The 24,315-nt window shown below is 50.4% G+C and overlaps 1 protein-coding gene across 4 annotated transcripts in view; it reads right to left on the bottom strand.

Annotated features, from left to right (window-relative positions):
* The window catches only part of INSR (insulin receptor), a 115,432-nt gene extending 93,235 nt beyond the window's left edge, over positions 1-22,197 (bottom strand). For 2 of the 4 annotated variants that reach the window (XM_039858281.1, XM_039858298.1), the window contains exons 1-2: positions 21,958-22,102; positions 8,167-8,718 (exon numbers count right to left, since the gene is read on the bottom strand). In XM_039858281.1, coding sequence (XP_039714215.1) covers positions 8,167-8,718; positions 21,958-22,057 — 652 coding nt within the window. In that variant the 5' untranslated portion in view covers positions 22,058-22,102. Of the gene's footprint in view, positions 1-8,166; positions 8,719-21,957 lie in introns of all 4 variants that reach the window. The other 2 variants (XM_039858272.1, XM_039858291.1) reach the window with 2 other exon arrangements.
* Positions 22,198-24,315: the final 2,118 nt, after the last annotated feature.

Raw genomic sequence — 24,315 nt, 5'->3', positions numbered from 1 at the left:
ATGTGCAGTGAAAGAAGCCAGGACGTAAAAGTCCATAGTATGTGATTCCATTTATAGGAAACACTCAGAACAGGTAAATCCAGAGACAGGGGCTGGTGGGAGGGGAGGGGACTGCTAATGGGGACAGGATTTCTTTGTGAAGCGATGAAATGTTCTAGAACTAGACAGTGGTGACGGATGCACAGCCCGCGAATGTACTAAATGTTACTCATGGTAAATCTTATGTGCATTTTGCTACAATTAAAAAAAAAAAACATGGTATTGCTTTGCAGATGTGACAACTTTTAACCTCCGTCACCATGAACGAGGGAGCCTGTGACAGGAGTCCTGTTTGCCCTCGGACGAGCATGGCAGGTCATCGATAAACAACATGGGGTGCCAGCCCCTGAAACCCTGTTCTTCTCACGCCTTCCAATGACAACAGTTTCCTCCACAGGCGAGCACTTGGATATACCCCGCAGTTAAAGCCCCCTTTCTAGACTGTTGCCATCATTAAAGACCCAAGACCCTCTTTGAGGGACAGAACCAGAAGCAATGATCCTTTACCCAAAACCCTCAGGCACGTGAGGATCACGGGGTTTTATCCGCCAGGGCCCCCCAGTGCCAGTTTGACAACGATGCTCCATCCCTTGCCTCTGTGTCTTGTGGTTCGAGGCTGGTCCACTTCCCAAACCGGGAGGTGGAGGAAAGGAGACGGATCTGCGGCTACTCCCACGGCCCCACCCATGGCAGACCAAGGGGGCAAAGGAAAGCAACTCGTTTGTTTGTTTCCCACCATCCACATTATTTATTCCAGGGACGGGCAGTCATCTGGCCTGAGCCACCACAGACTCTAAGCCTGACATGTGGGGGTGGGAGGGGCTGGGAGAAGGGGGGCGGCAGGGAGGGGCAGGGGCCAGGAGAGAGAGGAAGGAGAGGAGAGGGGAAGTAAGGGATACAGCTTTGAAATCCCAGCACGCACATCGGGCGTCTTTCCTGGGAAAGAGAACGTTCTGTCAGGTGCTGGTGCCTGGAGAGCAAAGGGCTGACCGCAGGGAGCACCTGGGCACCCAGCCTGACAGCAGCCGAGGTCCCCGGGACCCCCTGGGACATTTCAGGGGTTCAGTCACAAAGAACAGATTTTAATTCTGACAAAGGGTCCAGTGCCAAGGTAGGTAGGAAATAACTGGTCAATGAATTTTGTCAAGTAGGAGGGAGAAAAAGAAAAACTCGTCAAACCAGTCACCAGACAGACAGCCACCTTCCCATAGTGATGTATTTAACTCTTCCTCGCCTTCTCCCAAACCATCGGGCCAATTCATTTCTCGAGGCAAAAAGGTAGCTAAATTGGTATCCCTAAGCCCCTCTAAGCAGCTGGGCTCTTGTTAAAACAGTTAAGTCTGGGTCTCCAGTACTAAAGATATGGACAGTACTGTCTCCAGGAGGCCCATGTGGCCAGCTGGTCGACCTTCCTTCAGAGCATCCTCGAGCTACACGTGCCTATCTGGCTTATAACTTTACATTTATTTGACTTTCTCCCCGACCTGACAAGAGGACTTTGGGGTCCTAGCAATATACCTGACTCGGCACAGCCCGTCCTAAACACAGCCCGGTGTAGCCTCCACGACCTCTCCAGGGCGCCCTCTGCCATTCGGCGCATGTGCGGGGCCAGGCCCCTCTTCACGGCATGAGACAGCTGCTTCGCTCTCGTCCACAAAAGACCTCTGTCTCTGTCACCGCCTTCCCGCCCACTGGGAACACCCTCCCCTCTTACTCGCTTTCTAAGCAGCACTGCTGCCCAAACCAGACCGCATCTTCTTAACCACTCCAGGCTGGAACCATCTCCACCCTTCTACAAATGCCAGTGGCAACTTATCGCCCTTGTGGGGGCACGGGTGTGGGGAGGGGTTCAGAAACGTACTCTGCAGAGCACATCCTTCTTGCTACAAAACCCAACCATCTCCACAACTAAAAGTCATCTGAAAAATTCCAATCATTTTAGTGACAAAGAAATTACAATGACCGTAGAATATTTTCGGTACGGTGCTTTTAATTCTGCCCTAGATTTTTTAAAGGTCCGTAACAGTACAAAAAGGAATAAATATGAATGAAAAACGCACGTGGCCCATCGTGTTACACAATCTACTGTCCTTTTAAAAATTATTATTACCGTCCGGTACCCACGTGAACACGCCTATGTTCTGCAGGGACTAAGTGACATAGCCACAAAGGAATTTAATTTATCGATATTCTGCGACGTTATCTAGAGAACATCATGATTTCCAGGTGCTCTGGCTCCAGACGTATCTAGAGCCACCGGCCCAATGACTCACATGGAGAAGGGGGGCCTACCTTGTCTTGTGACAGCTCCTGCTGGTCGGGCTGCCTTGAATGGTTCGTTCCCTGCCCTCTAAGTCCCCCAGCTAAACCAAAAGCTCCCAAGGACCAAGGCTGACATCCTACCCTTGGTAGCGCCCTCGGTGCCAGCAAGGGGCAGGGGGACCGTGCTGGCCTGATGCTGTGGTGCTCCCAACCTCCTCTGAAAACAGCCTCTGCCCCCAAGCGCCAGCCTCATCTTTATAAGGCACAGAGCCAAGAACAGGGGTCAGCGTTTGTTCCTTGTGAAAGGCCGTCCAGCCCTGTCCAAACCACCCAGCTCTCCCCTCACAGCACAGGCAGCCCAGGCAGTATTTAAATGAGTACGCAAACAAGCATGGCTATGTGCCAATGAAACTTGATTTAGGGACACGGAAATGTTCATTTCCTCTCGTTTTCACCTCTCGCAAGATATTATCCTTTAGATGCCCCCCTCCGACCCCCTGCCGCTCCCCACCACCTTTTTGGAGTATAAAAAGCATTCCTGGCTCACAGGCCATACAAAAATGGCCGGCAGGCTAGATTTGAACCACAGGCATAGTTTGCTGACCTCTGGTCAAGGGCACCAGATAAGCCTGAGGTCAAACCATTTCCCAGGGTAAGGTTCTTAATTACTCTTTAAGCCTCAGTGTTCTCCTCTGTAAAATGGTAGCAACCTTCTCTCATAAGCTGTCAGATTCTTAGCACACAGTAAGTGCTCAATAAACAGCAGCCGGTCATGAGTGCTCAAAGATGTCACTGCTTATCTACATGACAGGTGCTGGGGACACAGCAATAAACGCCACAGTCCCACATTCGAGAGAATCTAGGCTGATGGAGGAGGCAGCTAACTTAAGACGGGATGAGAAGGGCTCTAAGAGAAGCAGCCAGAATGCTAGCAGGGGCAAATTCTAGGGGATGCAACCTTCCCCACGAGTTCTTTGATCTCTGCTTTCCATGATCATCAGCTTTCCATGACGAGCGCCAGAAAGCACAATGGTTAAGAGCTCAAATTCTGAGCCAGAATATCAGGGTTTTGAGTTTGAATCCCATCTCTAGCACTCAATAGGGATGTGCCCCAGAGCACGTGGCTTAATTTCTTGGGGCCTCTGTGGCTTCACCTGTAGCAAGGCATTGCTGGGAGGACTCAATGCAGTAGCATAAATAGTGCTCTGCACAAAATAAGCACTGGCTGCCAAGGAGACTGATTATTAAAATACCAAAGGCAGAGTTAAAACATGGAAGAAAAGTTTCAATATGAAGCTAAACCTCCTGCCTAAAAGCAAACCCTTCCAGAGCATGCATGCATTTAAATATTTAACGTTTAATGTAAATAAGATCACCCCAACTTTCAGATTCTCCGAAACACAAATGGAAATGCATACTCAGGGAGAGAAATGCAAAACCTGCCCCCTCAGCCTCCTGCCTCCGCTTTCTTGCTGATGTCTGTATGTGGCATCGCCAACCAGCTTTCTGGCACACAGCATGCCCTGGCCTCACCCACCCCTCTGACTGGCAGCGGGCAGGTGGGGTAGCCTCCCAGAAAAAAAAATGCCAGTGGGTTTGGCTACAGCAGCTGTGGTTCCTGGTCCCCCCAAAAGCCCAGACCTTGGGGTCTTCAGAGCACCAGAAGCTGAGGCACCAGGTGAGCAGAGTGGTCTTGCTCTGGGGCTGTAGGTCCGGCACCCAACCCTCATCATACAGTGGGCTCCCCTCTGCCTTCCCCCAGATCAAAGTCAGAGATGTAGCCAACACTTGGCAGGTATTCACCCAGCAGCCTATCTGCCCGAAAAGAGTGGTAGACCCATGGCACTCCTGAGAAGCTTCTAGAACTCTCACAGAGGGCTAGGCACTGGGCAAGGTGCACCTCTTACCTACCTCATTTAACCCCCAAACCACAACCCTAACAAACAGCTCCTGTAATTACCCTCCATTTTTCTGACCAGGAAACTGAGGCTCGATCCAGCTCATGACCCGTGGGTGGCTAAAGGAGACTCCAAGGCAATTCTGCCAGACTCCGAACAATTCTGCAGCCACTTTGGAGCGGGTCCAGCAAGGCCAATGTAGGAGCCTTAAAACACACCAAGTTGTGGGGGGCGGGGGGACATCCTCTGACCCCAAAGACTAGTTTTGGGCTCCCACCATGCTTTCAGCCCCAGAGTTCTCCCTCTGTAACTCTCCCCACGTGGGTACTCGGTCATGTATTCAAAGTCTGTATTTGCCACGAGAAGGTCCTCTCCAAGGAGGCCCCTCCTGAAGTCCCAAGGACCCCAACACCTGGCACATAGTCGTCTCTCAGTAAACACACTTCGTGACCCAGCTCACAGACTCCGTCACCTCTCTACACATCCGGGGCTCCCCGCTTCTGGCTTCTCTGGCCTCCTCGGCCTAAATCCACAACAGGTAACAGAGAGGAAGCATCTCCAGCACACACCACAGTGACTTTTTTCCCTTAATTACCTTCACCACTCAGGACTTTCCTTTGCTCTCTCTGCCCCAAAGCATCACTGTCCGGGGGACAGGTACAAGAAGGGACATTGTAGAGAATGCTTAAACTGGGTCCACAGAATGCTTAAACTGGGTCCACAGAACAACCCAACACCTTCGTCCCAAATGCCGACCAGTCCCCAGCAGCTTCCAGAGCCTGGCAAACATGCAAGAAGAGGCCAATGACCATGGGGAGGCTTTTGAGAGGATTCGAGGTAGTTTTCGCAGGTCTGTACTGGTCTCCTCAGACAGGAGAGTACCCTCTAAAGGCTCATCCAGTCTGCTTCGCATCCCAAATCCCCATACGATGGTAGACACGACTTCTAAAGTCACCGCCGACGAGGTGCGGTAAGCGTGCGAAAAGCTGGAGACGCACGGCCACGTCCGCCGCGGCGTCAATCACAGAGGCTGCCCCGTGGCAGCAGCCCAAGGGCCCCGCACGGATGCGCGGATGAGCGAGGCGTGGACCAGGATCCGGCCTTTAATAGGAAGGAATTCTGTAGTGCACTACAACACAGAGAACCCCGAGGATGTCATGCTCGGTGAAATAAGCCAGACACGAAAGGACAAACACTGGGTGATCTCACGCCTAGGAGGTCCCTGGAGGAAGCAGTCAAATCCGCAGAGATGAAGTGGATGGTGGGGGTCGGGCTCGGGGAGGCGGTGCAGGGTGAGTAACGGGGACACAGTTTTCAGTTTGGGAAGATGGAAACGTTCTGGAAATAAAAGGCAGTGACGGTTGCATGACGGCGTGAATGTACTTAATGCCGCTGAACTGTACACTTAAACGTGGTCGAAATGTAAGTACACGTAAGTTTTACGTGTACTTTAACACAAGAAAAATTATTTTTTAAAAAGCCAGAGCTGAGTTGTACTCAACAGACAGGGATTCAAAGAACAATCAGTTGTTGACATCTGTTACCAGGACAGGACAATGTCTCACCTAGGGGACCCCACCATGGGTTCCACACCAGGAGCAGCTGACGCTGATGCCAGATGCCAGGAACCCCGTTCCCCAGCAAGTGTCGGTCGCAGCAAGACGTGCAGAGCGGCCCCCTCCCTAGTGACAAAACCCCGAGTTCTGGGAAAGCAAGCCTCATTCACAAGAGCGAAAAATTAAAAACAAAACAAAACAAAACAAAACTGCTGGAAACTCAGGGACATTTGCAGATAACACTGTCCTGGATATTTTGACTAAAGCAGATACAGAAATAAATCACAGAAGAATGTCTTAAATTATATCCCAAGATGCATGAGCCCGGAGCATTTCAAACAAGCTCCTAAATTTGGAGAACTCAGCCTTGGAACAAGAGTTCACTGTTTTCCCTGACGCCCCATCTAGAAGTGGCTCTCCCATTTCTAAACAGAGGGGACACCCTCCGAAAAAAGCATACATGTTTTTTGTGTGTGTGCCTCCGACTTGGTGTAAACCCCAGCTGTCTTTTATTAGCTGTGTGGCCTCAGGCAAGTTAAGTAACCTCTCTGGTCTCTAAAGTAAGGATACCAGGGCTCCCTTTGCAGCTGTAGGTTAGCTTTTCTCTGTCCCTGACCTACCAACATTCTCAAGATTTTTCCACAATACGATAACCACCGTCCCCTCCCCCACCCACAAACCTCCAGGTTCTCTTTCCCCTCACGGCCCAACCCCTCAGGGGAGGTGTGGTCCCCACTCTCTCAACTCTCTCCCCATCTCACAGATGTTTCCTGCCTCCAACATCTGTGGCTCCGATGGAGTCCTCACGGGCAACTCCACGGATTCTACTCACCCTGCACGGCTTCCTGGTAGCTTTAGGCTCAGGTGAGAAAACCCTCCTTTCTCCCTTCCCTTGTCTTTTGTGATATAACCCTTAACCCATCCACTCACTTTCTTCCACCTTGATCTCATGTTCACTAATTCTTCCCAGGGCATTTCACAACGTATGAAAAATTCAATAAGATAATAAACAAGCAACAAGTCTGTGTGGAAACTGCCTCCCTGGATATCAAAACATTATAAAACTACACTGATTAGAACAGCAACAGCCGTGACGCAAGGAAAGACAGATGTCTTTACGGATTCCCAGACCCGGAACCCAAATCAACAACGACGGGGCAGATGGCTACAATAAACGGCACTGAGACCCCGACTTGTTATTTGGGGGGAAATGGACACCCCTTTGAATCGCACACACAAATATATCCCAAATGTCCAGGATGAATTTGGTTACCGATAACAAACGAAAACTGAAATAGAAAATTTGGGGGGGAACATTCATTTTATGGATCGAAAGGCACTCCCTAAGCATAAAATAACATGAGAAGCACGCAGAAATCCAGCTCTAAACTCCATAAATATGTAAAGCTTCTCTGGCAACTGACATCTAGAGCATTTGAACAAAAATGTCCGAAAACACAACTGGCAAAGGGTTAATAGCCTTCATCTGTGAAAACTGCATACGGATTAATATTTCAAAAAACACTAACGTCCCAAAAGAAAAACGGACGAAGGATACGAACAGGAAAACCCAAATGATAAATAAACATGTTTTAAAAGGTTCAACCCCGATAGCAATCAAAGAAATGCAAATAGAACAGTGACAACACATCGGCTCCTCCCTCCCATGAATTATGAAAGACTTTCCAAACAACACTCAGAGCTGCCCAAGGTGTTCCCTCTCAGCCAAGGCTAGGAGGAGCACTGGCTGGTAGGACGTTTCCGGAGAGCAATTTGGCAATCGGGATCCAGAACCTTTGACCCAGAAATTTCACTTCTAGAAAAGCAAGGCTTAAAGAAACAAATGCTCAATAGAGCTCTGACCCCCAAATGTCCGTCCTCTTCTTTGTAAAAACTGGAAAGAATCTAATGTCCAACGACAAGGAAACTAAAAACACAATAGAACCACTAGAAGAAAGACCCCCGCCAAAAGTGTAGAATAAGGATTGCTGCTTTGCTTTTTTTTCCTCTGTGCATTTTTTTTTTCCAAACATCTACCATGAGCAATGTTATTTCTATAATCAGGTAAGGAATAAGTTTGTATTTTCTACAACTAAGTCTATACTCGTCCACGCCTACCTCTCTCTCAAGCAAGAAGAACATTCTGTCCAGCACACCATTTGGTTTTGTAAATAAAGTTTATCGAAACAAAGCCACGCATACTCGTTTATGTGCTGCCGGTGGCTTCCTTCCCGCTCCAATGGCAACGCTGAGTAGTTGTGACAGACACTGCACAGCCCGCAAAGCCTAAAGTACTTAATATCTGAGCATTTGCAGAAAAGGTTTGCCGCCTCCTGGTCTAGGGAATTCCTCCGGCTTCTCTAACAAACAAGACACGAGAGATACCTTAGAACCCCGCACATGCCACGTACCTTTCTGGCAATGGCTGTGAGTCCAACACCGCTCCACAAACTGCCCGTTGATGACGGTGGCAGGGCAGTTGGTCTTGCCCTTCGCAGTGCCTGGACAGATGTCCCCACACTCCTCGTTGTCGTCCTTGTTCAGCACGATGTAATTATCCTCCACCGAATCCAAGATGCGTGACCAGTCGATGGTGGCCAGGTAACAGAGCTCATTATTCTTCTCAATGCGGACAGAGCCCCGGGTAATGTTCATCAGGCTGTAGAGGCCAAGCTCCTTCAGGTGAACCATCTCGAAGATGACCAGCGCGTAGTTGAAGAAGAGACGGGAGCCCCGGATGACCGTGAGGTTGGGGAACAGGTCCTTCAGGCTCTCCAGCCCATAGACCCGGAACAGCAGCAAGTAATCAGTGATCATGATGAGTTTGGGGAAACTGAGGTCTCGGAAGTCCTCAGGCCTCGTTTTGAACATCAACAGTATCTGCAAATGTCCTTCGATGACCGAGCAGTTGGCCAGCTCGTGCAGCCTCGTGAGGTTGTTCCGGATATCCATGCCGGGACACACTAGAAGTGAAAAGAGACAGAGAGCGTGGCAGGTGAGCAAACACGCCACGGATGGGTGATGAGAATCAGCGGCAGGGCCAGGTTCGTGGGCACGCGATCTGAGTCCCAAACCTGCCCAGAAGGGCCCTGCCCTTGACTGAAAGCTCTTCCATCCATCTTGAAACCCTTCATCATTTCTGAGCAAGGGGCCCCACGTTTCATTCTGCACTGAGACTCGCCAATTCCATAGCCAACCCTGGCGAGTGGCTTTTCCTGTAAAGCGTCTGTGCCTAAGTAATCATTTTCGAAAGGCAAGGAAAATAACTCCTTTGGCAGCACCTGCTAGAAGTCTTCCCATCATTGCAGGCAACGTGACGTGATGGAGACGCTGAGATTACAGGGGATTGAGTAATGCGGCAGGTGCAGAAGCGGACAGGAGAGCCAAGCCCTCCCCCGAGTCAACACTGAAGATCTTCAGGAAATGGATTTATGGGGATCAAGGTGCCCACATCAGCAATGGGGCAAGGACGGCTGAATCTGTTTGTCAATTTTCATACCTCATTGACTCTCCTTCTCAACTTGCCTCCCTTCCAGGCAGGCAACCAAGGCCTCGTTACCTTTTACCTGGGCGTGGCAAAGGCCTCCCGGCGAGCCTGATCTCTCCTTCACAAACATCCAGTGCACCCATTCTCCCGCAGGTGGTCCCTCCCGGGCTCCGATGCCCGCCATGGCCCCCCGTGACCTGCACTTTCCTCTCGCTGCCCTCAAGTTTCGCCACCTCCCCCGCTCCGCCCCACACCACGCTAGACAGGTCTGGCCACCACTCACACATCTCCAACGCACTGTGTTGTCTCATGGGTATAATAACGCAGGACAGGCCTGCGAGCAGTGCCTCGCACATAGTAGGTGCTCATTAATGTCAGCTCTTTTGTTGTTTATTTCTCCCAAACATATCACAGTCATCTCTAGGCTCTGTGCCTTCATTCCCTTAGACCAAGTGTGGGCAAACATTTTTTATAAAGGCACAGATAATATTTTCAGCTTTGTGGTCAGTCTGCAGTGAGACTACGCCACTCTGCCATTACAGCTCGAAAGCATCCAGAGACAATATGTGAATGAGCGGATGCGGCTGCGTTCCAATAAAACTTTATTTACAAAAATAGGGAGCAGGCCAGAGTGCTGCCCTCGAGCTGTAGTTTGGCCACCCTTGCCCTCGTCCAATGCTGTTCAACAGAACTTTCTGCAATGACGGAAATGTTCTATATCTTCACTACCCACTCTGAGAGCCACCAGCCATTTGTGACTCTCAATGTGGCTAAAAAGACTGAGGAACTGAATATTTAACCTCACTTTAGTTAATTTAAATGCAAATAGATACATGAGGCTAATGGCTACTGTATTGTATAGGGGAGCCCTCCTCCTCTTTGCTATCAAAGCCCTTTATACCTTAGCTCCCTATTTCTCAATCCAGCCCATTATCCTTCAAGAGCCAGTTCAAATGCCATCTCCTCCCGGCAGCCTCCTCTGATTTCCTTTCCTCCATATATCTATTTGGATCTTTCTCCTTTTCTCATGCCCCTTATTCTCAACATGCATCAGAATCAAACTCATCAGACAGCTTCTCCTTGTCAACACGCACACACACAAACATATACACACAACCCACAGACCTGGACTATACGGCTAAGTACACAACCACTACTTATGCTATGCCAAGACATTAAACCTTCCCCCAATATCTTTGAGGCAAACAGATTGTTCTAGAGAATAGTAGTAAATCCTCTTAAAAATGTACCCTGCGAATGACTTGCAAAAGAAGCACTAATTAGGAAAAAAAAAAAAAAAGGCAAAAAATTGGGGAAAACAAAGCATCAATGTTCCTGGGTCACATTCCATACAGATTAGACTAAATCAAGAGAAAACACATACACACTCACTCACTCACTCACTCACTAGGAAGCTGGGAGGCAGCTCAGAGAGGCTATGGACACCAGTTCCAGTCCCATACACTAGTGCCACCCAAGCCCAGACTGAAGCTCCCGGCTGCGGTCACATCAGCAGCATCCACATACAGAGGTCTCTACAGGCACTGAGCCATTGATGCCTCTGAACGAGCCCCATCCCCACCCCACAGATGGGAAACCTGGACCTCAGAGAGACAGAGCCAGGCACCCAAGGGCACATAGCCCACTGGTAGCAGGCAGGGTTGCCAGATCTGGCAAATAAGAATTTGAATTCCAGATAAGCAAGAAGTACTTTTTTAGGATAAATATATCCCGTGCAATGTTTGGGATATACTTATCTTTTTAAATTATTCATGGTTTCTATGAAATTCAAGTTTAACTGGGTGTCACGTCTTTTATTTGGCAACATACGGCTTAGATTCAGCCACAGATCAGGGCTTCTGAAGCCTGAGCTCACGCTCTATTAATTCTCTCTCTCTCCCTCCCTCCTTCTCCCTCTTTTCCTCTGTGTCTGTCTGTCTGTCTGTCTGTCTGTCTCTCTCTCTCTCTCTCTCTCTCTCTCTCTCTCTCTCTCTCACACACACACACACACACGCACGCACGCACGCACATGAAACTGGTACAGGTGCAAAGAACACCTGCCCACCATCTTCTCCAGGATGGGGCAGACCCAAGATCAGACATGAGCGTGCATTCAAAGATTAACCAGCTGTTAGACGTCAGGGAAACGCAAATGCAAACCACGACGAGGTACTGCTTCACCCCCACTAGGGTGGCTAAAATCAGTCAGACAATAATAAGTGTTGCCAAGGATGTAGAGAAATTATGGGCGGGAATGCAAAATGGTGCGGCTGCCGTGGGAAAGTCTAGCGGTTCCTCAAAAAGTTAAACAAACAGTTACCACATGGCTCAGCGATTCCACTCCTAGGTATGCACCCAAGGAAAATGAAAACACACATCCACGCAGAAACACGGAGAGAAATGCCCACTGCAGCATTACTTATAACAGCAGCCAAGAAGTGGAAACGATCTAAATGTCCATGAATGGATGAATGAACACAAAAAATGTGGCCCATCCACACAGAGGAACATTATTCAGCCATAACAAGGAAGGAAGCATTGACACATGCTACGATGTGGATGAACCCTGCGAACATGATGCTCAGTGAAAGAATCCTCTCATGAAAAACCATAACCGGGTATGATTCCATTTACATGGAATGTCCAGAATGGGCAAATCTATAAAGACAGAAAAGTAGATTAGTGGTTTTGAGGGGCTGGGGAGCGGGGTGGAGGGTGACAGCTTGAGGGAGGGACTTCTTTGGGGAGAGATGAAAATGTTCTAAAACCAACTGTAATAATGGCTGCACAACCCTGTGAATGTACTGAGAACCACTGAATCGTAAACTTTAAACGGGTGGATTGTATGCTATTGAATTATAGTTCAATAAAGTTGTTATAAAAAAAGATTAAACGACTATAATTGCAGGGGACAATAAAGAATTGCCTTTTTTTTTTAATCTCCAATGACTGTAACTCATTAAAGCCATATGTGTCCCTATTAGTCCAAGACAATACAGCAATTTACTGTTGGGACAGAAATTACCCAGAGGATGTTAGAAATGGCGCCAGAAATAGGTGTTGGGCCTTCTGCTGGCTTTTAATGCCTCTAGGTGGAACCGACGGGTGCTCTGAGTCCTTAATAAGTGGCACCTGGCTAATCGCCACTCTACACACAGGTAGGGAAGGACGATGAGAAGCAGGAGGAGGAGGGGGACCCTGTGACAGCTAATACTTTCTAAGCACCTACTGTGTAAAGCATTTGGCCCACGCTCTGGAGCACACGTTCTCCGCCGAATTCCAAAAATTAGCTCCAGTAGAGGTGCCTTTTTTTAGCCCCATTTTCATGATGAGCAAACCAACACTCACACAGGCTGTTTCAGCGGTGGCTAGGATCACAAGCCTGCAATCAAATGCAAAGTCTGCGCTCTAACTGCTATGTTACAGTTTTACCGTCTTTGTTTTTTCAAATATATGTGTAATGAAGAAGCAGGTGACTCGGACCTAAGGAAACAATGAAATAGCTGTCACGCAGTGACAACCTGGAGAAAGCTCATTACAGAGAATTTCCTTCCTTCACTCCTTCAGCAAATATCTGCTGCTCCATGCCAGACGTTGTTCCAGGTACTGGAAGTCCTGGAGGGAATAGAGCAGATGCTGCCCTAGATCGCACAGGCGAGTAGTCACCACTAACTGCCCAAATCAACTTAAAATATAAACGAGGAAGATGCCATCAAGGAGAGCTTCAGGGGCTAGAAAAGCTCATAGAAACAAGCCATTAGGGTGATCATGGAAGGCTTCCCAGAGGAGGTGATGCCAGGACTAAAACCCGCACAAACAGTGCAATAAGAATTATTCAGCTGTGCCTACTTCATGTAAAGATCAAGGGTGATGACAAACTAGATAGCTCGTCCCTCTGGCCAACCAGGGCGTGTAGGGTCTAGAATAGCGCTATCCAATAGAAATATAACATGAGCCACATATGGCATTTTAAATTTTCTCTAGAGAGGTAAAAAGAAACAGATAAAATTCAATATATTTTACTTACTCAGTATATCCGAAATCTTCACTTCGACATATAAGCAATACTAAAAAATTACTAATGAGGTACTCGACAGGATTTTTTACACTACGCCTCCGAAATGCCATTGCTTTACACATGCAGCCTGCCTCAACTCAGATGCTAAATTTTCATCAGAAACGCTCAATCTAGACAGGTAGATTTCATAAAATGAATCATTGAAAATATTCCCAAATTGTTCCAAACATACAAAGGTTTTCCAATAACAGAATCAAGTACTGATTTTTAACATTTGAATAAACTAAAGTGAAATAAAACTTTACGTTTACATTTAAATGAACTAAAATAAAAGTAAAAATTCGGTCGTGCTGGCCACAATTTCAGGAGCCCCAGTGAGGACAGTGGCCACCGTGCTGCGGGACAGCGTGGACACAGAGCATCTCCGTCGAGCAGAATGTTCTGGTGGACAGTGCTGGTCTAGATCTCCCCCTCAGCCAGAGGTATCTGGGAGTTTTCAGAAGACAAGATTGACATGACGGCCGTCTTGGAAAGCAATCCCTCTCCCCTGGTCTTCTCTCCACCATGAAAGCAGCAGAGAAGTGTTGGGGGGCAGGGAAGGTATCTGGAAGATTCTGAAAATCCTTTACCATGCTAGGAGCTTTCTACTTTCTGCTTTTCAGTAGCGAATGTACTCCTTCCTAAGAAACGGCATTCTTAAAACACTACCCGGTGACCTATTCTGGGGCCGCCCGTTCCTCCGTGCGTCTTTCCCCTCTTAACAATGCTCCTCCCAAAATCCTGGGGTCCCACACCCCCAAGCCTTGGGCTCAGGAGTCAGACCACCACCCCTGCCGGTTTGCGGGCACACGAGAGACCCAACAGATCTGGATCCTCGGTCACATCCTCAATCGCTGGGTGCCTCGATTTCGTCACTTGTAAACAATGACAATCGCAGGATAAAAGCTATGAGGAGTATGTACACGTGTTCGCTCTCCACTCTGAGCTACACAGAACCGATTCCCAGATTTAGTACCTTCAGAAGTTAGAACTTGGGCGCATCACTGCATCAGATACCCTTACGATTCTCTGCCTGCTTCAAAGACAGGCTCTTAAAATTCACTTCCGCAAAGAAGGAATAATGGAGGACACACGACAGGTGGCAGCCTTGGGAGAAGACCTGGCTTCTAACGCAGGTTCTAGAACCGCAAGTCAGCTGTGGGGAAATCACTCCATTATTTATTCAACAAATGTTTGCCAGGCACGCTGAGCATGGAGACTGATGTGCCAGATAAGGCCGAAGGCCTGCAGCACCCAGAGACCCCTGATCTAGAAATCCGCTGCAGACAGGCTCGCACATGAACTATGAGCCCAGTGCCGAGTCATTCGACCCAGCACGATCCGTATGGCCCAAGACCTGAAACAACACAGCCGTCCATTAAAAGAGGACCAGTTAAATCAATGGTGCTCCACCCACGTGACACAGTGGTTCTCAAAGTGGTCTCAAAGTGGTTCTCAAAGCAGCATTAGCATCACCTGAGAACTTGTTAGACATGCTAATTCTCAGGCCCTACCACAGACCTCCTGGATCAGAAACTCAGGGTGCCCGAGAATCTGCATTTTATCATGCCCTCCAGGTGATCTTGATGCATGCTCAGGTCCCAGAACCAATGGCAGAAAGCCAAGGGTCAGCAAACTTTTCCTACAAAGGGCCAGAGAGGAAGTATTTTTGGTTTTGTAACCGAACTACTCAATTCTGTCTTTGTAGCACTAAAACCATGAAAACACTCGGCATGGTGGTGCTCTAATAAAACTTTATTTAGAGAAACTGAAATTCAAATTTCATATAATTTTCATGTATCATGAAATCATAGTTGTTTTCGTTCAATCATTTAAAAATGATTGTGAACACCATTCTCAGCTAAGGGGCTGTACAAAAACAGGGAGCGCGCTACATCTGGCCCACGGGCTGTAGTCTGCCAACCACTGATGGGATGGAGTACTACACAGCTGTCAAAAAGAGCAAGGACGCTCCTTACAAGTGATACAAAAGATCTCCAGGATGTGATTTTAACAGTAAAGACCAAGATGATCCTTCTATGTGATATGCTATTACTTATATGGAAATAAAGATACATATTAGCTTATATATGCAAACACTAGTCTCTAGAAGGGTAAAAAAAAAATTGCAACACTGTCTCTCGGGAGAGGAAATGAGTGGCAGCGGGACCACAAGGGTCCTAGAACACCTCCACTGGACAGACCTGTGTTTATGGGGACCCAGAGGGGTACTCCCAGTCTTTGATGAAAGAGAAGGGGTGAGTGGTGAACCAGGGAGGGAGGGAAGGAGGCCTCTGGCCAGCTTCTGTGGGAAAGAAGCAGGTGGCCATGGACAAAAAAGGGAGAAACGGATGTTTGGGGCACGACAAACTCATGCGAAAATGCAGAGGCACGCAGAGCACTGTAAACCAAGGAACCGCAGCTGTGAGCTCCCAGAAGACACTGCACCCAGCCCGGCGGCCAGGCTCAGATGCCTGGGGAAGGGGCTCAGCTGGCAGCTGTGGAAGGACCCAAAGAAGAAGTAGAAAAATGGCTCTGGCAGCAGAAAGGAACTGAATGAGCACGCTGGAACCCCCACTACAGACGGCACGGCCTGAGGGGCTGTCTCAGGGCTGAGTACAAGAGGCGTGAGACCCCGAGAAACTGGGGAGTTAGCATCAACTGAACTTGATCCACAGAGGGAGAAATGAGGGGGCTCGTTAATGAACCTGGAGAGGCTGAGACAGTTAGGGTGATGAGGATAGCAGACTCAGTCTGGGGCACATGGAGCGTGGGAGGGCTCTGTGGTGTTCGTGGACACGGGTCCAGTGGGTGTTGGGTCTGGAGCTTGGGGAAAGCAGCGGACGGTGGGAGAAGTGGTGACAGAAGGTGAATAAACCAAGAGGAAACAGGGCAACCGGGAGGAGGAAAGGATGGGGGGTGGGGTTGGGGGCGCACAATAGTTAAGGACAGGGAACGAGAGAGGGGGCCAAAGACCCACAGCCACCCTGACACCAGCACCTTCTATGAACCTGTCTGAAAGCTCCGGGACACCTACGCCAACTCCTTGTTTGTAATGCTGAGGACGTCACACGTTGAACCACAGGACCGTGAGGGCCTGCCACGCCACCTCAGCAGTCCTACCTCCTCACTTACAGACACAGGGACGGAGAGCACCAAAGGAGATGCAGGCAAGAAAACCAAGAGCAGCCCGGAGCAGGCGGCTTCGACACAACGCAACTGGGCGTGAGTAGGAAGGGACGTCGCGGAACCCACCCCGTTCCTGACCTTCTGCAAAGGAAGAGGGCGCATCTTTGAAAACAGATTGGCAGCACGGCATCACTGACAGGTGTCACTGTCTTTATCCCTCTGTGTCCAACCCGCTACCTTTTCCCACACTGTTAACCAACGCAGTTTTCGGAAAGTACCTATGTTCTCCACGAAGGCGTGGGAGAGAAGCGAGCATCGCCTGGGGACGGGCTGCCATTCCCGAACACAAAACACAGGCGACTGTATAATCCTGATGTGACACCATGCCCTTAAGGAACCGGAAGAAAAAACCCAGACTTGAAATCGCATTTTCATCCTCACGAGGCCGCCTCGCGTTCGCTCCAACTGGAACTCGTACTCGGCCGGCATTCGGCAACGCAGAACAGCAAAGCTTGCTCTGCTGGAAACGAAGTACGTTTCTAAAATTCTGGAAGCTACTGGGTGAGGCACGCCCCCAACACCAGGGTCCAGAGCACAAGGGGAGACCCTCCTCGAAGCACCTTAGTTAATATACATGGTTGATTCGTTCACTTTGAACTTGGCAGACGGCACTAAGCACCATAGCTCACCTGAGCAAAGCTTGTCCAACACCCGTGTTTTCTCCGTAAGGCACATCAGCTTCTCATCTCAGCGACTCTAGACAACACTTCAGAACTACACGTCGGGGCCATTTTAAAACATCAAAATCACCAACAAAAATCTCCAAAATGCAAAACACATGGCATTCAACATATCACAAAAAGGGCACTTGTTTTAATTCTCGAGGACTGTGTGAGTCCACATTCAGGAGGGCTGAATCAAGAAGGCAGAGCACAGCCCCGTGGTTGATCTCAGCGGGAACGTTCAAGGCAGGTGATTCGAATTTCTCACCGCCCTGCGTGAGTCCAGGAGTGACCGCAAAAGTGCTTTGAATATTGATTTTGGAGTTACAAATAAATTCTAGCGAAAAGGCGAATTCACAAATATGGAATCCAGGAATAATGAGGATCTTATGAGTACTTAAAATTTTCAATTTCAGGAATGTTAATCCATTTATAAGATATCCTTTAAAGTCTGCAAAAAGCTATGGGGACGCAGAACAGATCGATGTGGCAGAGAGTGAGGTGTGGAAAGGGTGTAAAGATTAAACGGTGGCCCGAGGGGTCTGGGCGGAAAGGGAAGGGGCTGGTCTTCATCCTGATTGTAGGGACCGCCACGCAGCTCTCTACATGGACGAAAATTTAAAAGCTGTGCACCAAAAAAAAAAAAAAAAAAGTCAATTTTATGGATGGTAATTTTAAAAATTTTAAAATACATATTTCAAACTTTTCCTCTATATACTTTTCTGATTTTTTTTTTTTGCCATAAGAATGCATTACTTGTTATTATTCTGGTTTAAAAAAACATAAGTATAGCCCGACTGCAAAACATAAACCAAGCCACCTCTGACGTTGTCTCAACAGAAAGTAACACGAGGGCTCTTAAGAGAAAATCCCATAGCAGACGCCACTTTCTTGTGGGGTCTAGAAACAGGACCGATGACACGGAAGCCTCATTCAACACCAAGATGACAACTGAAATAGATAAATCCTTAGATCACACACACACACGCACGCACACATGTACATGCACGCACACATGTACACGCACGCACACATGTACACGCACACGCGCGCACGCACACACAGAGCTAACGGGGAAACATCACCGTTATTTTCTCATCATCGGAACTCACATATACAGCACAGCAAATGTATAAATATCTTTAACATCACTTGCTTTGTAAAGGGAAAAACACAGCATCCCTCGGCTGTTCATTTAACTTGACTCTTCCAAGTTGTACCAGAGACCACACGAGCTCTTCATCCTGATCTTCAAGGGGCCCGTTCTAAATCAGGAGTCGGCAGACTTTCTCCGTAAAGGGCCAAAGTGTAAATATTTTTGCGGGCCACGCAATTGCAATATTCTCTGCCATTAGAGAACAAAAGCAGCCATGGATGATGCATAAAGGAATGAGTGTGGCTGCGTGCCAATAAAACTTTATTTACAAAAACAGGCGTGGGCGGGCAGGATTTGGCCCGTGGGTGTAGTTTGCTGGCTCCGGTTCTAGATGGAGTTTGACTCTATGTAAATAGAGTCAGGCGTGGGCTGACAGAGGGTCACAGTAGGTACTGGCCCTCTATGAAGAGAGTTAACATCTTAGGCCAGGGAGGGAACAGAGGAAGGGGAGAGAGGACACGGGTCGCCGGTGAAAACTCACCAGGAGACAGTGCCTTACAGCTGGAGGGAGTAGGCAGCGGCGAACCCAGAGAGGTCAGTGGGGTGAGGCTGCAGAAAACGCAGTTTGGAGGTAAGGAATTACCATCTCAAGAGCCATCAGCAAAGCGATGGAGACACAATCCAGATGCCACGTGAAAGCAGTGGGTGAGAGGGTAAAGAGCGACTGCGGTGAGGGCCTGCCCGGCGGAGGCTTGGCGGGGAAGGCTGGAGGTGGGCGGTGTGGGTGATGGGTTCTAAGGAGTACCGAGTGTGTGTCGGCTGGAAAGAGCAAGGCTCCTGGGCAGGTGGCGATCGCTGAACAATCAGAGAGAAGTGAGCAGAGAACCCAGGTGAGTAACTGTCCTAGATGATGACAAAGTTATCTCCCCAGCTTCAGTGGTTCTCACTTGGGGACGGCTGGCAATGTCTGGAGACACGGCTGGTTGCACTGACTTGGAGAAGGGAGGTACTACTGGTGGAGAGAAACTGGGGATGCTGCTCGACAACCTACAACACACAGGACAGCCCCCCACAACCAAGACTATCCAAGCCCAAATGTAAAAATCACTGACATGGAGAGGCACACGCTAATCAAATAAGAATGAGAGTTAACGATGTGGTAGGGTGAGGTGGGGCCCCCAGGGGTGCTCATCCCAATGACTCTATGAGTGAGTGGGGCAGGAACAAGGGGCAAAGGTTAGGAATACCCAGGGAGGTGACTCGGCAGGTGGACATTCTACTTCTAGGGTCCCGGAGTGCACATGAGAAGACACAGAGAAACGCCTCCTGACATCTTGAAAAATGAGGGCGACTAGAAGTGTCTTCCCCCTCAGCTACCCAACTCACGGGACACGCCCCCAAAGCTCTGTGGGTTGTTATTTCAATTCATCCCGCATCACCTTCACCCTCTGATTCTGCAAAGCCCACAGGTAATCTCCCGCCGCAGCTAGCCAACCGAGGAGAAGTGGAAGCGGAAGCCATCCCTCAGCTCAGCAAAGCGACAGTGACTCCAGGGGAGAAGGCAGTGAGGTGGCATCTCTGAGAAAGAGTCCCTCACTCCTTAAAAAAATGCTTTGCTTCCCCTCCGGCCCCACCCCAGCCAGAATGCTGCATCGGTTGACATTAGAGATTAACGGTCTCTAAAGTTTCTCCCCGCTCCCCAAACCTCCGAGGGGTACTCAATCTTATTTATTTCATAGGATTTTGTTAACCATTCCGCAGGGCTGAGGTGGGGAGGCCCAGACCCAAAAGAACTGTTTAGTAAGAAATCAGCGCTCTGCAGCCAGACTACCTGGGGTTCTAACCCCAGCTCTGCCGCCTGCTGGCTCTGTAACCTAATCAACCTCCTCACCTGTGGAAAAAAGGATACTAAACCCTACCTCATAGGGTTGTGGTGAGGATTAGCTGAGATTATACATGCAAAGCATGCAGAACAGTGCCTGCCACATGTTTGCTATGACTGTTAGTTAGATATGGTCTGGAGAACAGAGTGAAAACATAAAGGACAGCATCTGAATCAGGAACAAATATCTACCAAACACCTACTATGCGCTGGGCCCTGTTCTTGGTTCTGGAAATGTAGCGGTGAATGAAAGGATCATAAATCTGTCGCTGTGGAAACTGGAAACATGTAAAGAAGTGGTAAAGGCATCTACTGACCCTGGAAGCCCAGGCACAAATCCACAATTAATTAATTACCAAAGCTGCAAGGAACAGAGGAGCAGGGAACCACACGTAACCACACGTGCGCACACACAAACACAAAGCCCGGTGTAGGTCTAACAACACGTCTTGGATTTTCTTAACGAGAGCGCAAACCAACTGCCACCCTTCATTGAGTGCCTATACCAGGCTTTAGGGGCTTCGAGACATTGTGTTCTTGGCAGAGGTGTTCAGCAAGCCCAGTCTGTCAACTCCAGAGCCTGTGTGTGCTTTCTCACGTGCCTCATTCACCGTCAGCGAACTCAGGAGCTTCTGTTCCTTTCCCCCCGACCCCTTCCTCATCATGACTGATTTCCTTTTATGGAGAAATCTGAAGGAACCCAACAGATGTTTTTAAAGCAGAGCCTCAGACGCCACCGCGAAACACCCCAGCTATATTCTCTGACGTGATCCTTCAGTCCTTGTCCCACGACCAGAAAGGCCTGCTATCAAGCACCCAGGAAGATGCTGGGTTGGGGTCTGCCTCTGCTGCCAGCACTGAACGCCCAGGAGAGAGGCCCATGGGGCTAGGGGGTAGGAGAGGCTCACCCAAAAGGTTACAGACCTCCTGGGGCCGACAGGTAAAGTCTCCTTCATGAAGGACTGAGCTGTAGGGGGAGGTTATCAGGGACACGTGGGACACCCCGCAGCACACAAAGAGGTTGGATTCCTCCCTCTGGCATTGCATTCGGGGTGAGTTATGTCTCCTCCCTGAGCCTGTTTACTCTTCTCTAAAATGGGTGAACAACAGTAGCTGCCTCTGTTGTCCAGAGAGGTAAGATGGACCAGCGCAGTGGCATTCAGTGATGCTACTTTTAATAATCGTGACGAAAACTGCCACCGCTTCTGCTACTACAGTGCGCTGTTGCCACGGCGCTAGTTTGCCTCCGGACATCTGGAAACTGAAGCCAAAAGTGTAAACATGGACCTGGTGTCCCGGGTGGCCACGGGCCTAGATCTCAGGAATAGGAGGAGGTGGGTTACAATTTCCCGGCAGTGTCGCCTACCAGGAGTAACCCCAAGGGAACCCCCGTCCCCCAGTCCTTCACTTCCACTCTGGCTCCACTCCGTGAGTGCCCTGGGAATTAGGCTGTCCGAGGCCACCTGGACCCAGGGACCCCACTTCTCAAAGGCAACCCAGACTGGACGCGAGTCCATCTCCGGAGTGAGTCGGGCTCCGAGGGGGCCAGGCCCGGGTCCGAGGCGCGTTCGAGGGAGGCGCCCGCCGTGGGGCGGGCACTAGGGGAAGGTTCCTCCAGCCCGGGGCCAGCACGCGGGGAGCCGAGCCGCGAGCCCAGGAGGGCAAAGGCCAAGGTCAGCGGCTTCCCGCCCCCCGCGGGGCTGGAGCGACGATTCCGGCCACCCGCTCCCCACCGAAGAGGGTTCTGAGTCCCCAGTAGGGCTCCATTTTGACGAGGGGCCGCTCCCCACCGCGCTGGTCCCCGCCCACTGCGGGACCCCCAGACTCACCCTCTCCGGGGTACAGATGGCCGGCGGCGCCCACCAGCAGCGCGGCCACGGCCACCAGCAGCGGCGCCGCGGCCAAGCCCCGCCCGCCCGCAGCGCCCATGGCCGCGGGGGCACCGGGTCCCGGCGGCTCAGAGCGCGCGGCGCCGGCCCGCGGGGCTCATGCTCCGGGGTGGCTGCCGGGCAGGCGCTGGGTCGGTGCGTCCTCCTCTTCCACGCCCGAAGCTCACGGACCGCAGCCCCGGCCGGGGGAGGCTCGCGAATCCGCCCCGGGAGGAGCGCGCGGCCTCCGCCCGCTGCGAACACGGCGGCGCGGCTCCCACCCGCGATCTCGGGGCCCGGAGCCGCGCGCTGCGCCCCAGACCTCCCGGCTCTGCGCCCTGAGCGCTCCGGGTCGCGATCTGCGGACGCTCGGACAAACGGACGCGCGTACAGAAGGACGAGCGGACGGACGGCCGGGCGGGCACCTGGGCTGGCGGGTGGCGGGCGGGCGGCGGGAGCAAGGGCTGCTCGGCCCGTAAACAACGCGGCCCGTCAGCTGGGCCCCGCGCGGACCGCGGGAAAAGTCGGTGCGGATCGGAACTCGGAAGGGACTCGGCACCGGAGAGAGGCCTGCGAGGGGTGGAGCGGGGCCGGGCAGAGCGAGGCACCGCCTCGCCCCGCCCCGCCCGCCGGACCGCCGGGCTCCCTCTCGCCGGCCCCGCGCTGCAGGCCCCGGGCGCGCTTTAGGGCCGAGGGTGCCCCAGGTTCCTGCCCAGCCTGAGCGCCCCTTCTCAGAGCCTGCGGGCTCCCCAGATACCCGACGCAGCGAGACCGCTCCCATCTTTCATATTTTGCTCTTGTGTTCCTTTTGGACTTTGGGGCATTCATTTTTAAAATATCGCATTAAAATATTATTTGTCTTGGTTACCCGGGTTTTTGGAACTCCCTTAAATTGTTGCCCTCGCCTCGCCTTCCTCTTGGTCTGGCCAGCGAGTCTGGTCCTAGAGCGCCTGGTGCCCTAGACGTCCTGCCCCGCTTGCGCCCTCGCCCAGCGACAGGCCCCTGGGGACAGCCATGTGCAAGTGCGCCTCGCGCGCTCATTGTGCTCGGTAGCACCAGCCCCTAGGCGCTGCCTGTGTTTCAAGCTGGAGAGTTAATACCTGGGAGGATGTGCAGAACCTCGCCGAAGTGCAAAGCAGGCACTGGAGATCCCGGGTACCGGGCAAGTGAACACACCCGATTTTCAATACACAGACCGGAACTTCATGTGTGTCTGAATGTCTAGCAAATGTCATCCACAAATAGGGCAAGACAATGGTCAACCCACTTACTGAACCGGGGACAAGGCGCCTTAAGTACAGGAAAGCAGAACCGAGTAGGAATCTAGCTCCTCCATCCCTCACTTCCGTTGGGCCTTGAACCAGGGACTTCACTCTCTCTGCACGGTGGATGGGATAATACCTGCAGGTCAGATTTGGGGACTTACAGGGGAAATAGAGCATGAGAAAGCACCAGCACAGCTCTAGGCCCAAGGCATGCATTTTTCCTGTCGTCTATTAAACAAATATTAGTTTGCGAGAAACTGAGCCCGTTCTTCCTCTAAGGCACCAAACCTAGCCCTGCCTCCAAGCCTTTACCCTGGCCGTTTACCCTGCCTGCCCCTCCCGAGCCCGGCCCCATCTTTCTGCTCCAGTGACCCTTCCCTAACCACACCCCCTCCCCCAATCCCTTTGTTCCCTTCTCTATTATTTCTATCAGACCTGTATCCCTACCTAAAATTCTTATTTGTTTTGCGTGTGTGTGCACATCTTCTCCCCTCCCCACGAAGGCAGAAATCTTGTCCATCTTGTTCACCGTTTTATACCCGGTGCCTGACATATCCGTTGCTTAATAAATATTTGTTGAATGAAAGAATCAACATGAAAGAAGTAATGGGATTTACCATAAGCAAAATAAACACAATCATTTTTCTGTAGACTCACAGTCCAGTGGGGAAGAGGGCTATTAATTAAACAATCGTATGTGTTATAATGGGTGGGAGGGACCCCCCAGGAAGTGATTTTGAGATGAAATCTGAAGACAAGGAGTAACCAGCCAAAGGAAACATCAGGGAAGCGTTCCAGAGACAGGGACCAGCACGTGCAAAGGCCCAGAGGAGGACAAACAGGTGTTCTTGCAACTGAATCAGGCACTGTAGCTGGAGCACAGAAGAAGCTGAATTCGTGGGCAGGACTGGAAGGGGCAGGACTACGAACACACCATGTTAAGGGCTCCTTACACCTTTATCCTAAAAGCAATGAATAGGCATTAGAGGGTTTACACAAAGGGGTAAACATAATTCGCTTCTCTCCAACAGTATCTCACCATCTTCGATGGACC

This window comes from Pteropus medius, unplaced genomic scaffold (assembly GCF_902729225.1).
Source record: "Pteropus medius unplaced genomic scaffold, Ma_sr-lr_union100, whole genome shotgun sequence".
Classification (NCBI taxonomy): Eukaryota; Metazoa; Chordata; class Mammalia; order Chiroptera; family Pteropodidae; genus Pteropus; species Pteropus medius.
Note: the sequence above shows the minus strand (reverse complement) of the source record. Positions and strands in the feature narration are given on the sequence as shown.